The sequence below is a fragment of the Pongo pygmaeus genome, chromosome 19 (assembly GCF_028885625.2).
Source record: "Pongo pygmaeus isolate AG05252 chromosome 19, NHGRI_mPonPyg2-v2.0_pri, whole genome shotgun sequence".
NCBI classification, from domain to species: domain Eukaryota; kingdom Metazoa; phylum Chordata; class Mammalia; order Primates; family Hominidae; genus Pongo; species Pongo pygmaeus.
In genome coordinates, this window is record NC_072392.2 from 80,751,469 (window position 1) to 80,768,021 (window position 16,553).

Sequence of the window (16,553 nt, forward strand, 5' to 3'; positions counted from 1 at the left end):
AGTGCTGGGATTACAGGTGTGAGCCACCGCGCCCAGCCCTGAGCCACCGTGCCTGGCCCACCATCTTAACCATTTTTAAGTGTACAGTTCAGTAGTAAATACATTCATATTGTTTGCATCCAATCTCCAGAACTTTTTTTACCTAGGAAAATGAAAACTGAAATGCCCATTCAACAACTCCTCATATCCACTTTCCTCCCCAACCCCTGGCAGCTACCATTCTACTTTCTGACTCTATGAATTTGACTATTATAGGTGCCTCATCTAAGTGGAATCACAAAGTATTTGTCTTCTTGTGACTGGCTTATTCACTTAGCATAATGCTCTCAGGGTTTATCCATGTTGTAGAATGTAGAATTTCATGTATACACCACATTTTGTTTATCCATTCATTTGTTGGTGGATATTTGAGTTGCTTCCACCTTTTGGCTATTGTGAATAATACTGCCATGAACATGGTTGCACAGCTATCTCTTTGACGCCCTGCTCTCAACTCTTTTGGGTATATTCCCAGAAATGGAATTGTTGTATCATGATAATTCTGTTTTTGAGGAACTGCCATAGTTTTCCATAGTGGCTACACCATTTTACATTCCCATCAACAGTGTACAAGTATTCCAGTTACTCCAGATCCTCACCAATACTTGTTATTTTGTAGGGTTGGTTGGTTTTTTGTTTTCTTGGTAGTGGTCACCTCAATGGATGTGAGGCGGTGTCTTTTTGTGAGTTGCAGTTTCCTAAAATTAGTGATTTTGAGCACCTTTTCATGTGGTCGTTGGCCATTTTTATATCTTTGGAGAAATATCTGTTCAAGTCCTTTGCCCATGTTTTCATTGGGTTGTTTGTTGTTGTTGAGTTGTAGCAGTTATTCATATATTTGGGTTATTAATGCCTTACCATATATATAAATTGCAAGTATTTTCTCCCATTCCATGGGTTTCCTTTTTATTCTGTTGATTGTGTCGTTTAATGCACAGATTTTAAATTTTGATGTCTATTTTATGTATTTTTACTGTTTTTATCTCTGCTTTTGGTGTCACATTCGAGAAATCATTGTTAAATTCAACGCTGTAACACTTTCTCCCTGTTTTCTTCTTCTTCTTCTTTTTTTTTTTTTTTCTCTTTTTTGAGATGGAGTCTCTGTAGCCCAGGCTGGAGTGCAGTGGCACGATTCCAGCTCACTGCAAACTCCTCCTCCCAGGTTCAAGTGATTCTTCTGCCTCAGCCTCCTGAGTAGCTGGAATTACAGGCGCCCACCACCACGCCCAGCTAATTTTTATAGTTTTAGTAGAAATGGGGTTTCATCATGTTGGCCAGGCTGGTCTCAAACTCCTGAACTCAGGTGATCCGCTCACCTCGGCCTCCCAAAGTGCTGGGATTACAGGCGTGAGTCACCGCGCCCGGCTCTCCCTGTTTTCTTCTAAGAGTTGATTATAGTTTTAGTTCTTTTTTTTTTTTTTTTTTTTTGGCTGTAAGTTTATTCAATGCAGAAGAATCCTCTCCAGTTTTACTGAGGTGGCTGACCACGTCCACGACCAAATCCGCCTCTAAACTAGAATTCGGTTGCTGACCCAGCCCCAGCCTCGGCTTTCTTGTCGGCACCAGGTAGCACAGCACTCCTTACCTACAGACCTTTAGGCTGAGGACTGCCAGTCTCTGGACGGCTACGGCGTAGGGTGGCAGGCACAATCTCCGGGGGCACATGAAGGTAATCATGGAGATACTGGATACCCTCATTGGTAAGGTACCAGTAGAAATGTCTCCAGGCAAAGTGTTCCTTCACGTAGCCTCGGGACTTGAGAGACTGCATGGCCTTCATGACATGAAGGTTGGGCACATTCTTGTCTGCCAGCTCCGGGTGCTTAGGCATGTGGCCATCCTTCTTGGCCACCATGACACCCTCCTTAAAAAGGAGTTCATAAATGGCAATCCGGTTCTTCTTAGGCATCAACATCTCTGTGGCTGCAGGGTCCGGGGCCGGGGCTGGAAAGCTAGTTTTAGTTCTTATGTTTAGGTCTTTGATGTGTTTTGAGTTAATTTTTGCATGTGGTAATGGTCGAACTTTCATTTCATTTGCATTACATATCCAGTTTCTCCAGCACCATTTTTTGAGACAGTCTCACTCTGTCGTCCAGGCTGGAGTGCACTGGCAGTAATCTCAGCTCACTGCAACCTCCACCTTGCAGGTTCAAGTGATTCTCGTGCCTCAGCCACCCGAGTAGCTGGGATTACAGGCGTGTGTCACCATGCCCAGCTAATTTTTGTGTTTTTAGTAGAGGTTGGGTTCACCATATTGGCCAGACTGGGCTCGAACTCCTGACCTCAAGTGATCCGCCCGCATCCTCCCAAATTGCTGGGATTACAGGCGTGAGCCACTGCGCCAGCCTCCAGCACCAGGTTTTGAAAAAATTGACTTTCACCATTGAATAGCCTTGGCACCTTATCAAAAATCATTTGACCATGTATGTGAGGATTTCCTTCTGGCTGTCCATTCTTTTCCATTGATATATGTCTGTCTTTAATGCCAATACCACGATGTTCTGATTACTATAGCTTTGTAATTTTTAAAAATTAATTATTATTATTATTTTTCGAGACGGAGTCTCACTTTGTTGCCCAGGCCGGAATGCAGTGGTGCAATCTCGGCTCACTGCAACCTTCACCTCCCAGGTTCAAGCAATTGTCCTGCCTCAGTCTCCCGACTAGCTGGGACTATTGGTGTGGACCACCTCGCCCAACTATGTTTTGTAATTTTAGTATAGATGGGGTTTCACCATGTTGGCCAGGCTGGTCTTGAACTCCTGACCTCAGGTGATCCGCCTGTCTCGACCTTCCAAAGTGCTGGGATTACAGGCGTGAGCCATTGCGCCTGGCATGTAGTAAGTTTTGAAATCAGGAAGTGTGGGACCTCCAACTTAGTTGTTTTTCAAGATTGTTTTGTCCGTTTGGGGTCTTAGCCCATTTATGCTTAGTGTTTCATTATTGGGTTGCTAAGCTTGTGGGAGTTATTGATATCCTGCTGCTCAAGGTCATCACCAAGGTCTGATTTTTCACAGAAAAAATTTGCAACCTTGGGCATAAATGGGTTAATATAGTTTTTAATGGTAAAGCTTTAGAGATATTACCATGAAAATACCATATAAAACCTTGTTATTTACAAATGCTGTGATTTTATACCTAGACAACTAAATGGAAAGGAACAAACTGGGCCGGGCGCAGTGGCTCATGGCTATAATCCCAGCACTTTGGGAGGCTGAGGTGGGCGGATCACTTGAAGGCAGGAGTTCCAGACCAGCATGGCCAACATGGTGAAACCCCTTCTCTACTAAAAATACAAAAAAATTAGCCAGGCGTGGTGGTGTGTGCTTGTAATCCCAGCTACATGGGAGGCTGAGGCGGGAGAATTGCTTGAATCTGGGAGGCAGGGGTTGCAGTGAGCTGATATCACGTCTGGGCTACAGAGCGAGACTCTATCTCCAAAAAAAAAAAAAAAAAAAAAAAAGAAAGAAAGGAAAAGACTGAAAATGATTAAGAAGAACAATTCAGTAAAATGACTGGCTAAATAAAAACCATGAAAATTAATAATTTCTGTATATCAGCAGTAACATAAAAATAGGAAAAATTGCTTTTAAAATTAAGTAATAAACATGTTTTTATTTTACTCATAACTGTTTTGTTTTGAGACAAGGTCTTGGCTCTGTCACCCAGGCTGGAGTGCAATGTGCAGTGGCGCTATCTTGGCTGACTGCAACCTCTGCTTCTCGGGCTCAGGCGATCTGCCCACCTCAGCCTCCAAGTAGCTGGGACCACAGGTGCACACCACCATGCCTCGCTAATTTTTTGTATTTTTGGTAGAGATGGGGTTTCACCATGTTGGCCAGGCTGGTCTCTAACTCCTGAGCTCAAGGGATCCACCTACCTTGGCCTCCCAGAGTGCTGGGATTATAGGAGTGAGCCACTGCTCCCAGCCTGTTTTGAGTTAATTTTTATGTTGATGTGAAGGAAGGGTCCAACTTCATTGTTTTGCCTGTGGCTATCTACTGCTGGCACCATTTGCTGAAAAGACTATTCTTTCCCTCGTTGAATTGTGTTGGCACCCTTGTCAAAAATCATTTGACCACAATTATGGATTTATTCCTGGACTCTCAATTCTATTCCATTGATCTAACCTTATGGTAGTACTATACTGTCTTGATTACTGTGGCTTTGTTTTTAGGTGATGAAGTATGAGCCTTCTGACTTTTTCAGGATTGGTTCCTAGCAATTCCATATGCATGTTAGAATTTGCCTACCAGTTTCTACAAAGAAGTCAGCTGGGGCCGGGTGTGGTGGCTCACATCTTTAATCCCAGCACTTTGGGAGGCGGAGGTGGGTGGATCACCTGAGGTCAGGAGTTCGAGACCAGCCTGGCCAACATGGTGAAACAATAATAAATTATTATTGTTTATAATATAAAATTATTTCTTCCTCTTCATGCTACTGTGTATGGAATTATTTTCTTCATTTTCAGATTGTTCATTGCAAGTATAAAAAAATGGATTTTTGTCTATCAATCTTGTGTTCTACAACCTTGCTGAACTAGTCATTAGTTATAAAAGGAAGGCTCCTTGTGGCTGTTTTATGCCCTGAGTCTCTCCTACAAACTAGCCAGTCTACAGTCTAGGCTGTATCTTCATTACATCCAGGAGCCTCTTTCCACTTGCCTAGTACCACAACCCCTATTGTTTTTGGGAACACCCTTAGACTGAAACTTGTCACACTCTTGCAAGTGAAGTTAGGTCCTTTGAGATACTCTGTGTTCCTGCTTCTTCCCTTAGGCAAAGTATCTGAGCCAGGGTTCTAGTGCTAGACTAGGTGGGGAAAATGGCAAGCTTTTCTGTGAATGCTACCCCAGCTCTAGGAGGGTATGGGTCAGGTCAGCAGCCTGGGGTCCTCTTGGCTTGTTTCTCCTGTTGTGGAACCACTGTCCGATGAGCTGGGAGAAAGGGTCATTGGATTCCCAGTATTCTCAGTGTGTCATGCCTGTGAAAGAGCCCCTTTTCCACAAGCAGGGATTGAGCAGAAGAAGGGAGCCCCTGCCTCTGAGAGTACTTGCCTGAGACAGCCTCAGCAACAGAAGTCAGGGCAGGATGAGAAACGCTAAAGTCGCATTCTTCCCAGGAATAAAGAGAGCCCTCAGGGATGGGCGCGGTGGCTCACAACTGTAATCCCAGCACTTTGGGAGGTCGAGACAGGCGGATCACCTGAGGTCAGGAGATCGAGACCAGCCTGGCCAACATGGTGAAACCCCATCTCTACTAAAAATACAAAAATCAGCCGGGCGTGGTGGTGGGCACCTGTAATCCCAGCTACTCGGGAGGCTGAGGTGGGAGAATCACTTGAACCCAGGGGGCAGAGGTTGCAGTGAGCCGAGATCATGCCATTGCATTCCAGCCGGGATGACAACAGTGAAACTCTGTCTAAAAAAAAAAAAAAAAATCATCAGGCTGCTTCTTCAGTTTTGCTATCCTTTTAAATTAAAATTTATTTATGGCTTTTTTTTTCTTTCAGGGACCACTTAATAGTGAGTCTTCCAACCAGAGCTTGTGCAGCGTCGGATCCTTGAGTGATAAAGAAGTAGAGGTAAGAAGCTATGTTCATGGCAGGACTTTTCATACTTGTACTTTTGAGCCAGGTTTGGTGGCTCAAGGCTATAATCCCAGCACTTTGGGAGGCTGAGGCGGGCAGATTGCTTGAGGCTGGGAGTTGGAGACCAGCCTGGGCAACATAGTGAGAACTCGTTTCTACAGAAAAACTTAGCAGGGCGTGGTGGTGCACACCTGTGGCCCCAGCTACTTGGAGGTGGGAGGATCGTTTGCACCCGGGAGAATGAGGCTGCAGTGAGCTGTGATGGCACCACTGCACTCCATCCTGGGTGACAGAGTGAGACCCCCATCTCACAGAAAAGATAGCACTGCTTAATTAACTCCCTGGGTGCTGTTAGACTCTGTGTAAATTGCTCCCCTTTGAGTTGTGTGCTCTTTGCATATGTACAGTTATGATGTGGCCCTCACGGGTTTTTATTATAATTATGTATGGATCTTACATGTTTTAAAATTTTTGCATAGTTGCCATCAGTAAAGGATAGAAATTTGCAATATTGTTCCTGTTTAGATGGAAGATAAAATTGATTTACTGATTTTATTTTTACAACTTTTTTCGAGACATGGCCTCCTCGCTCTGTCATGCAGGCCTGAGTGCAGTGGTGCAATCATAGCTCGTTGTAACCTGACACTCCTGAACTCAAGCAGTCCTCCTGTCTCAGCCTCCTGAGTAGCTAGGTGCCACCATGCCTGGCTAATTTTTAAAAATATTTTTAGAGGCCGGGCCTCGCTGTGTTGCCCAGGCTGGTCTGGAACTCAAGCCATCCTCCCACCTCAGCCTCCAAAGTGCTGGGATTACAGACATGAGCCGCAGTGCCTGGCGAAGATTTTTTGTTCATTTGCTTAACTATTCACAGCCCTCATGCATGAGATTTTTTTTTTTTTAATTTGGCATATAACCTAGCTGCCTATAGATGGGTCTAAGTGTAAGTCTGTAGCTACCTACTTTGTACTTTGCAGATCTCTCCTTTCTGGAAGAAAGATTGGATTTAAAGTAGAAGTAGTGTAACAGCAGTTTTCTGAGAACTTAATATATGGTAGACATTTGTCCTACATTTGCGCTTTATTAAATATCTTATGAAAGTTTTGTAGCACCTCTGATTTACAGATGAATAAACTCAAGCTCTGATATTTTAAACAGTTTGCCAAAAATTGTGTGGGTGGTTTGGTTCTAGACCCTAATAGTCTTTGTTATACTCAGTTTTAAGAGGAAGACAGTGATTCAGGACTTGTCTGGGCCAGTTATATCTGTTTATATATTCAATATTTTGTGTATACTCGCTGTTTTTCCTAACGTGAAAAATTTACCAAAATGCTAATTGTGACTTATATGGTATTTAACAGACTCCTGAGAAAAAGAATGACCAGCGAAATCGGAAAAGAAAAGCTGAACCATATGAAACTAGCCAAGGTAGTAATAATTTCTTATCAACAAAAGTACTCAATTCTAATGTACTTAGATAGAATTTTCTAACTCATACTAAATAATTAGTTTGTACACAGGGATTCCTGATAAAGGACGTTTGTGTATCTTAAGGGAATATCAGACTGTTTATTACAGACTTGCCATTTGATATACACCTGACAAAACAGTGTTAGTTCTTCGGGGACTCTTTGTTTTCCCTGTTGTAAGCTAACAATCTTAACCACAGGTTTTTCTTTACACCAAGCATATATTGTACAAAAAAGAGGTTATGTCAGAGTTTTAACTCTGTCTTTTGTTAGATCAGTGATTTGTTAATGACAGCCAGCTGAAAGTGCTTCATTTACATTACTGTCCTTTCTGCCTACTGCTCTTCCATGGCAGTTGTTTAGTTGAATATTGGAACCCACTGGGATAAATCTGTAAACATGGTGGTTATAATGCCAAATATCTTTATATAATCAAAGAAAGAAAAAATGGCTTGGCTTTTTTTTCTCCCATTCTAAGGAATAGAAAGCCCAGTCTTGTTGCATCCTTCTTATCTTTTAAAATCTACAGATAATTCATTTTGTCTTTGGGAGCAAAATTCTCCTAAAGTGACAAGAAAAATTACAGAATCTTAAAGCTGTGAAAAATTCTTCCTTTCACCGCTTGTTCAGTCCTTTATTTTATGGAGGAAATAGTCTGCTCTTAGGCTAAGGTATTTTGGCTCATTTGTTACAAGTAAAGCTGACACTTGGGTTTATAGCAATGTATGTAGTTACTGAATGTATAGTACATTTTAGTGAATGATGGTTTATATGTGTATTGGAAAAACTGTATTTACTTTGGTTTCATTTTCAGGGAAAGGCACTCCTAGGGGACATAAAATTAGTGATTACTTTGAGGTAAGTTACATTTTTTGAAAAAACAAACAAAAAAACAAAACAAAACAAAAAAACTCTATAGTGATTTTTTAAAAAAAAACCTAAATCTTTGTGTTCATTTGAGGCTTTAGAAAGTAATATTTTGGCCAGGCGAGGTGGCTTATGCTTGTAATCCCAGCACTTTGGGAGGCCGAGATGGGAGGATCGCTTGAACCCAGGATTTCGAGACCAACCTGGGCAACATGGGGAAACCCCGTCTCTACAAAAAACAGAAAAAATTAGCCAGGTGTGGTGGCACACACTTACAGTCCTGGCTACTTGGGAGGCTGAGGTGGGAGGATCACTTGAGCCTGAGAAGTCGAGGCTGCAGTGAGCCATGATCTACTGCACTCCAGCCTGGGTGACAGTGAGACCCTGTCTCCAAAAAAAAAAAAAAAAAAGAAAGAAAGAAAGTAATGTTTTGCCTTTACTGTACTCTTCTTCCCTTTCTCCCCATCTTCATCAGTTAATGCTGCCCCATCTCTCAATAAGAGAAAATTGCTGCTGCCTTCCTAAATTTAAATTTATTATGTGTCTTGTCTGTGATGATATAAGAATTCACAAATGAGGTGATTTTTCTCTTGGCCAGACGAGGTTTTGTGTCTTACAAAGATTGAGGTGGAATGACTTGGACTCTTCTTTTGTCCTCCTCCCTTTAGTCCAGTGGAACGTGTAGTGAGTTCCCTGACCCATCGTTAGTGGTTACTAAAAACACTAACATTCACTGCACCACTGCATTTCTGCTTTGTGTATTTTGAGACAAGAAGGGAAAACATTCTTCTCTCATGTCCTTTCAAAATCATGTATATCTTCAGCTTTCTAGCCATGTTTTCTTTATATCTTGGTATATTTCTGCTGGAGCTCCTTCTTAAAAATCTCATTAAAAATTAGCAGAATTTGACTTGTGTGGCATTTTCTCTCTAGAGTAAGATGTATTAACTTAAAGGGGCCATATAATTAAGATCTGTTTGTGTATTAATCTTTTACTCTCCTTATCTGAAGCATAGTACTGTTTTGAATTATTCATATCCGTTTTTCCCTGTTGGCCAGTTTGCTGGGGGAAGCGGGCCAGGAACCAGCCCTGGCAGAAGTGTTCCACCAGTTGCACGATCCTCACCGCAACATTCCTTATCCAATCCCTTACCGGTAAGCATTCACCTGGAGAAATTTGACACCTGTTGTAGGAGACAAGATGCCCAGAAACACTCAAGCAAAGTTTCTCTTTCATTAATTACCCACAGGGAATGAAGCATTAGGGAGAAAAGTTCATAGTTTTACCTATGAATCCCTTACTTTGATTCAAATCTGTTATCAGTAAATTAGCTTTTTTCAGAAGAGCCAATCCTATTATCTCTATATAATAAATTACCTCTAATCCTACAGTTCAGTAGTCTATCAAAGAATTGATTCCAATTGAAACATTAGGTTTTTTCCCTTGCCAAATTTGTATGTTCCTTTAGGGTTTATTTGTATTTTAAAATTTGACCAACTTCTGGCATAATTGAGTTATCTCCAGAGCTTACTCAGTAATGTACTAGAAAAACTAATGCTATACAGATTTGTGATAGGTATGTTTCCAGCCTGTAAGAGAGATCTGAAGGTCTTAAAAACATTATACCTAAGTTAATGGTTCTCAGTTGGTGACAGTTTTGCCCCTCAGGGACATTTATCAGTAACTGGAGTCATTATTGGTTGTTACTGCTTGGAGGTATGGGGATGACACTATAGGCATCTACTGGGTAGAAGTCAGGGATGCTGGTAAACATTCTGTAATATTAGGACAGCCTCCCTGCAAAAAAGAATTACCTGGTCCAAAATATCAGTGGTGCCGAGGTTGAGAATTCCTGAATAAGCTAACGTAGGATTATGTTTATTTGCTCCAGTGTCTTCTCATTATTTGTTGATACTGTGTAAGACCTCTTACTCAAGAGTGTGCTCTATCCCTTAATGCCTTAGGTATTCCCTCTGGGATCTTGGGAGACAGGGTCTCTGGGACAGAAGTTTTTATTTTAGATCACTGATTTTTAGGAAAGTTGTTTTTCTTTGCCTTGGTAGAGTTGTGTAATAGTACTCATTTCCTAAGCGATTTAGGCTTCTGTATTGTTAAAGTATTTTAAAATGTACTTTCTCCCCCTCTACTGTCTCATAAAAACCTTCATTAGGATTATTGTAATTATTAAAGCACTTATGAAAACAAGTTAAATTTATGAAAACAACTAAGAAGTTTTGGCTATTACTGTGTCATCCTTGCCATATATATATATATATAAAATTTTTTTTTTTTTGAGACAGTCTCGCTCTGTCACTCAGGCTAGAGTGCAGTGGTACGATCATGGCTCACTGCAACCTCTGCCTCCTAGGCTCAAGTGATTCTCCCAAATCAGCTTCCTGAGTAGCTCGTACTACAGGCATGTACCACTACGCCCGGCTAATTTTTGTATTTTTTTGTAGAGGCGTGGTTTCACCATATTGCCCAGGCTGGTCTCAAACTCCTGAGATCATGTGGTCTGCCTGCCTCCACCTCCCAAAGTGTTGAGATTACAGGCATTAGCCATTGTGTCAGACCATCCTTGGCCATAGTTTAAAATGTTAGAAATGTTTGATGATAGATCCAATTTGGGCAGGTTGAGGTTTGTTAGTTAACTGTTGAAGAGGCCTGTGTCTCTGTTTTTCTTAAGTTTCAAACCAATTAAAGTCTAAAAGATATTAAATGAGATTGCAGATTATCTATTTGGGACAGATACGTTTTGTAGAATTTCTCGGTGTTGTCTATCACTCTTTTCTTCCTGAAATGCCTTTTTCATTTGGTTTTTAATGGTGTGACCACCCATCTCTCATGTGTCAGTTTAGGTTGAATCTTACCTGAAGACCAAAGAGATGAACTCAATGATCTGTAGACATTTTTGCCAGCTATATGAATGTGGCTGAGCCTCATCATCATGCAAATCTGAGTATAGATGAGGTGTTAAAATAGGAACCAAAGCTTAATCCTCCACCTTTTCCTTGCCTGCCTCTAGGCAACTCAGCATGGTTGGAGGAAAACACAAACACCAAGGTGACTGACTGATCTGGTCATGAGCACTGGCCTCATGTGTACCTCTCACTGCCTGCCGGTCCTACTGTATTTCTACTTAGTTCCCTTTCCTCCATGAATATGTCCTATTTTTGTCATCTCCTGCAAACCTCCAGCAATTCTTCTGCTAACTGATGGCCTTCCTTTTTTATGTTACTGAGAAAATAGAAACAATCAGAAGAGCATTTCCACATGCTCCTACTGCAGATTTGCCAAGCTCCTTGCATCAGTACCCACATCCATCTGCCGTTGAGATGAATGAACTTGCTAGCCCTTCACATAGGTCTGGTTTCCCCAATAATTATGTATCCAGCTGTCTACTTGACATTTCCACTTGTACTGCTTGAGTATGTCCAAAAAGGAACTCTTGCTTTCCCTTCCCTACCATAACAATAACATTGAACTGCTCTTCCTGTAATCTGCGTTGTCCTGGTAAATGAGAGGTTACACCATCTGGTTTTTCAGGTCACAGCCTCATGCCCGAAATGTAATCCGTCAGAAAATCCTGTTTTTCCTTTAAAATGTGTTAGAATATGACCACTATTCTATTTTTCCAGTTTACTGCATTAGCTTTCAAAGTAGTCTCCTTGTTTTTGCCGTTGTTTCACCTAGTCTTAATGTAATAGCCCGAGTCATTGTTAAAATGTTCAGATACATCCCGGCACTCCTCTGCTCAACACTTCTAGACTGAAGTCTTTATGTGACCTAAAAGCTCCTGCGTGATCTGTGCTCCCCATCGTCCACCTGATTCTGACATCTGCAGCCACTCTCCCTCTCCTTCATGCCACTGCAGCCACACTGGCCTCCTTGAGCTCTGTGAAAAACGCTTTTGCCATAGGGTCTTTGTGCTTGTTATTCCCTCTTCCAGGAACATTCTTTTCTCAGATATCAGCAATCTCTTCATCAGGTTGTTGCTCAAAAATGACCTTAGCCAAGCGGTCTCCCTTAGCCAACTTCTCTAAAATAACAGTCCCTCATACCTTGTCAGTTTGTTCCTAACTGTACTTTATTTTAATTCTAAGTTATTGGCACCTGACACACCCATGTACATACATTTTAATATATATTTAAATTTTTTTGTTGATTCATATTTATACGTACAGAAGAGTACACATTGTAAGTCTACAGTTCACATGAATTTTCACAAACTCTACAAGCACAAGAAATATTACCAGTGCTGCAGAAGTCCCCCTGAGTTCCCTTTCAGTTACTAACCCCCTCCCTGCCGCTGTGGATAGCCACTAGCCTGACCTCTAACAACATAGATGAATTTTTTTTTGTATCTTGTGTAAAAGACATTCAGTGTATACTCTTACGTCTAGCTCCTTTTGTTGCACGTTACTTTTGTGAGGTTTATCCATTTCATTGTGTATTTTGTAGGTCGTTTATTTTCACTGGTGTAAGTTTAATTTTCATTTAATAATTTATATATTTTAATTTTGAACTATATAATTAGTTAATTGCCCATCTTCCGACTAGATTTTTTTTTTTTTTTTTTGAGACAGAGTTTCGCCTTTGTTGCCCAGGCTGGAGTGCAGTGGTGCGATCTTGGTTCACCGCAACCTCTGCCTTCCAGTTTCAAGCGATTCTCCTGCCTCAGCCTCCCGAGTAGCTGGGACTACAGACACATGCCACCACGCCCAGCTAGTTTTTGTATTTTTAGTAGAGACGGGGTTTCACCATGTTGGCCAGGATGGTATCGATCTGTTGACCTCGTGATCCGCCCTTCTCGGCCTCCCAAAGTGTTGGGATTACAGGCATGAGTCACCGCGCCCAGCCTAGAATGTTAATCTCATAAGAATGGGGATTTTGCTTTGCTTTGTTTACTGCTGTCTCTTGTTACATAAAGGTGTAATTTTTAAACCAATATCCCCCACTTGACATGTAAGCAATAATGTCTTATTTCATTTTCAGTTTCCAGCATCCAAAACAGTGCTTGGGACACAATAGGTGTTCAAAATTGTGCTGATAGGGAAGAATAGATGGATAAAAAATTATTTTCACCTTTTTTCCTATAAAAGATTATTTTGAACTTGTGTTAAATATAAAACATAAAGTATGTAAAACATGAAAGTTTTCATGCAGGAGTTGGCAAAAGACAGGTCACAGCTGGCAAGCTAGGAATGATTTTTATTTTTTTAAATTTATTTCATTTTAATTTATTTTATTTTTGGAGACAAAGTCTCACTCTATCCCCCAGGCTGGAGTGCAGTGGCGCAATCTTGGCTCACTGCAACCTCAGCCTCCCGGGTTCAAGCGATTCTCCTGCCTCAGCCTCCTGAGTAGCTGGGATTACAGGTGTGCACCACCACGCCTGGCTAATTTTTGTGTTTTTAGTAGAGACAAGGTTTCGCCATGTTGGCCAGGCTGGCCTCTAACTCCTGACTTCAAGTAATCCACCCGCCTCAGCCTCCCAAAGTGCTGGAATTACAGGCGTGAGCCACCACGCCTGGCAAGCTTGGAATGATTTTTAGATTTTTAAAAGGTTTTAGAAACGAACAATATATGACAGAGACTGATGTGGCCTGCAAAACCTAAAATATTTCTATCTGGTCCTTCACAAAAAAGCTCCCAGAAAATCACTATAAAGTTAACTCTGTATAATTGTTACATAGGGAGGTAAACTATTTCCAGCAGCTGGAAACCTACATGCTGTTCCCTGATCACAACTCCCACTACCCTAGAAGTGATCACTTGGCTAGTTTTTGTGGTAATCATTTTCGTTTTCATGTAGTTTAAGCTATCCATGTATGAATCCATAAACAAAATAGTTTAGTTTTGCCAGTAGCTAAACTCAGTGTTTAAATCTTAGGTATTTTTATTTTTGGCTGTTCTATCGATTATTAAGAGCGGTGTGTATATTCATATCTCATGTTGTGATTGTGGAAGTTGTCTGTTTCTTCTTATATTTATATTAAATTTTGTTTTATGTATTATGACTCTCTTCGTCTCTTTAAAGCTCTTTCTTAATTTTTTAATTTTAATTTTAATTTTTGAGACAGGTTCTCACTCTGTTGCCCAGGCTGGAGTTCAGTGCACGATCTCGGCTCACTACAACCTCCGCCTCCTGGTTCAAGTGATTCTTGTGCCTCAGCCTCCCAAATACCTGGGATTACAGGCATGCATCACCATGCCTAGATAATCTTTTTGTATTTTTAGTTGGGTTTTCTCCATGTTGGCCAGGCTGGTCTGGAACTCCTGGCCTCAAGTGATCTGCCTGCCTTGGCCTCCCAAAGTATTAGGATTACAGATGTGAGCTCCCGAGCCTGGCTGAAGCCCCTTGCTTTAAAAGTGGTTTATCTGATATTTAATATATGCAAACCATTGTGAGGTATAACTATTTCCATTCTTAATACTGTCAACTTTGCATTATTATGTTTTCTATCTTTGGCAAATACCATATAATTAGATTTTTTTCTCTTAAGTCTACAATTTTTTATTATCCTATTTACATTCAATATAATTACCACTACATTCAGTTTAGATATATCATCGTTTAATGTGTTTTTTATTTATCCTGCCTGTTCTGTGTTCCTTTTTCTTTAATTTCTTGCTTTCGTTTAGATTGAATTTTTTTTTTAAGTCATTTTCTATTTTCCTCCTCTGCTAGTAGCTAGGCTGTCTTTGGTGTTTCTCTTAGAAAGTACCACATATGGCCGGGCGTGGTGGCTCACGCCTGTAATCCTAGCTCTTTGGGAGACCTGGGGACCCATGTAGGAGGATTACTCGAGCTCAGGAGTTCGAGACCAGCCTAAGCAATATAGTGAGATCCCTGTCTGTACGAGGCAGGTAAATCATGAGGTCAGGAGTTCGAGACCAGCCTGGCCAACGTGGTGAAACCCTGTCTCTACTAAAAATACAAAAACTTAGCTGGGCTTGGTGGCAGGTGCCTGTAATCCCTGCCACTCAGGAGGCTGAGGCAGGAGAATCTCTTGAACCCGGGAGGCAGAGGTTGCAGTGAACCGAGATCGCACCACTGCACTCTAGCCTGGGTGACAGTGTGAGACTCCGTCTCAGAAACAAACAAACAAACAAAAAACAACATTTAAAAATTAGCCAGGCATGGTGGCATGCACCTTGTAGTCCCAGCTACTCAGGTGGCTGAGGCGAGAGGATTCCTTGAGCCTAGGAGGTCGAGGCTGGAGCGAGCCATGATCACACCACTGCGCTCCATCCTGTAGCATAGAGTGAGACCCTGTCTCAAAACCGCCAGAAAAGAAAAACTAAAAATAAATTACCACATACCAAAATTTGAAGTCAGTTGTATCTTCATCCTCTACCAAATAAAATCATGTCCCCAGAACACTGTTTACTCTGCTACTGATTTGGTGGTAGTGGTGTATGTTTTTATTTTGCCTTTTTTTGGTCTATAAAATATTATTGTTCAGTGCTATCAGTACTCGTTTAGGTTTATCTGTATATTTACCTCTTTGTACTTCTTTCCTTTTTGCATCCTACACCTTCCACCTGGGGTCACTTTCCTTCTGCCTAAGTATTCCTTTAGTATTCTTCTAGAATATATCTGCTAGGGATTAACTCTCTAGGTTTTTGTTTACTGAAATAACTTTATTTTGCTCTTATTCCTGAAAGATATTTTCGGCTGTGTATATTTTTAGGTTCACTTTCTTTTTTTTTTCTTTTAACACAATTGAGCAGTAATTCATTACCATGTTCTAACCCTCCATTGTTACTATTAAGAAATCAGATGTCATTTGCCTGTTGTTTCTTTGAAGGTATCTGCTTTTTTTCCCCTGGCTGCTTTAAAAGTCTTTAGCTATGGTGTTCTGTAGTTTTATGATGATGTGTCATTTCATTTCTCTTGCTTGTGATTTCTTGGACTTCTGGAATTTGTGGGTTGGTGTCTTTAATCAGTTCTGAATAATTAGCCATTGTCTCTTTGAATATTATCTCTGACTTGTTCTTTTTTTTCCTTCTCTTATGAAATTCTAATTAACCATACATTATACTTTCTAATTTTATTACCATGGCTTTTGACTTCTTTTTTTGTATTTTTGTTCTTCTTGCCTTTATATACTCCATCATGGATAATTTCTTCTTGCCTTTCAGTTCCCAGATCCTGTTTTATTGTTTCTAATTTGCTATTAGCCCTATTGAATTGGTTACTGCCTTTTGAAGAAAAAGAATTACATTTCCTGCAGATATTTTCAAGCCTGTCTTTTATTTTTTAAAATATGGTAGACACAATTATTTTATAATCCGTTTGATAATTCTAGCATCTGAAGCTTTTATGAATCTGTTTCTGGTGTCTCTTGTTTTTCTTAGTTGTTGTTCATGGCTTTCTTTTATGCTTTGTTTTTTGTAACTGTGTACTCCTCATTGTTGTTGAAGAATTTTTTGGGGGGGTTTCTTCAAGATCTAGGATGAATGAAGATGTGTTACTCCAGGGACAATTTTTATTTGCTTCCTCTGAGTACCTAGAGATTTTACCTCTTTTATATACCACTTCAGTGAATTTATGGCTTATATTTTGTTTAGTTTATTTTGTTTGC

The 16,553-nt window shown here is 40.7% G+C and overlaps 1 protein-coding gene and 1 pseudogene across 6 annotated transcripts in view; one reads left to right on the forward strand and one right to left on the reverse strand.

Annotated features, from left to right (window-relative positions):
* TLK2 (tousled like kinase 2) overlaps positions 1-16,553 on the forward strand; it is a 135,731-nt gene that overhangs the window by 37,571 nt on the left and 81,607 nt on the right. For 3 of the 6 annotated variants that reach the window (XM_054458915.2, XM_054458916.2, XM_063657086.1), the window contains exons 3-5: positions 5,551-5,622; positions 6,987-7,053; positions 7,909-7,952. In XM_054458915.2, the coding sequence (XP_054314890.2) occupies positions 5,551-5,622; positions 6,987-7,053; positions 7,909-7,952 (183 nt within the window). Of the gene's footprint in view, positions 1-5,550; positions 5,623-6,986; positions 7,054-7,908; positions 7,953-9,020; positions 9,117-16,553 lie in introns of all 6 variants that reach the window. The other 3 variants (XM_054458909.2, XM_054458910.2, XM_063657087.1) reach the window with 2 other exon arrangements.
* On the reverse strand, positions 1,493-1,985 carry LOC129017925 (small ribosomal subunit protein eS10-like; annotated as a pseudogene).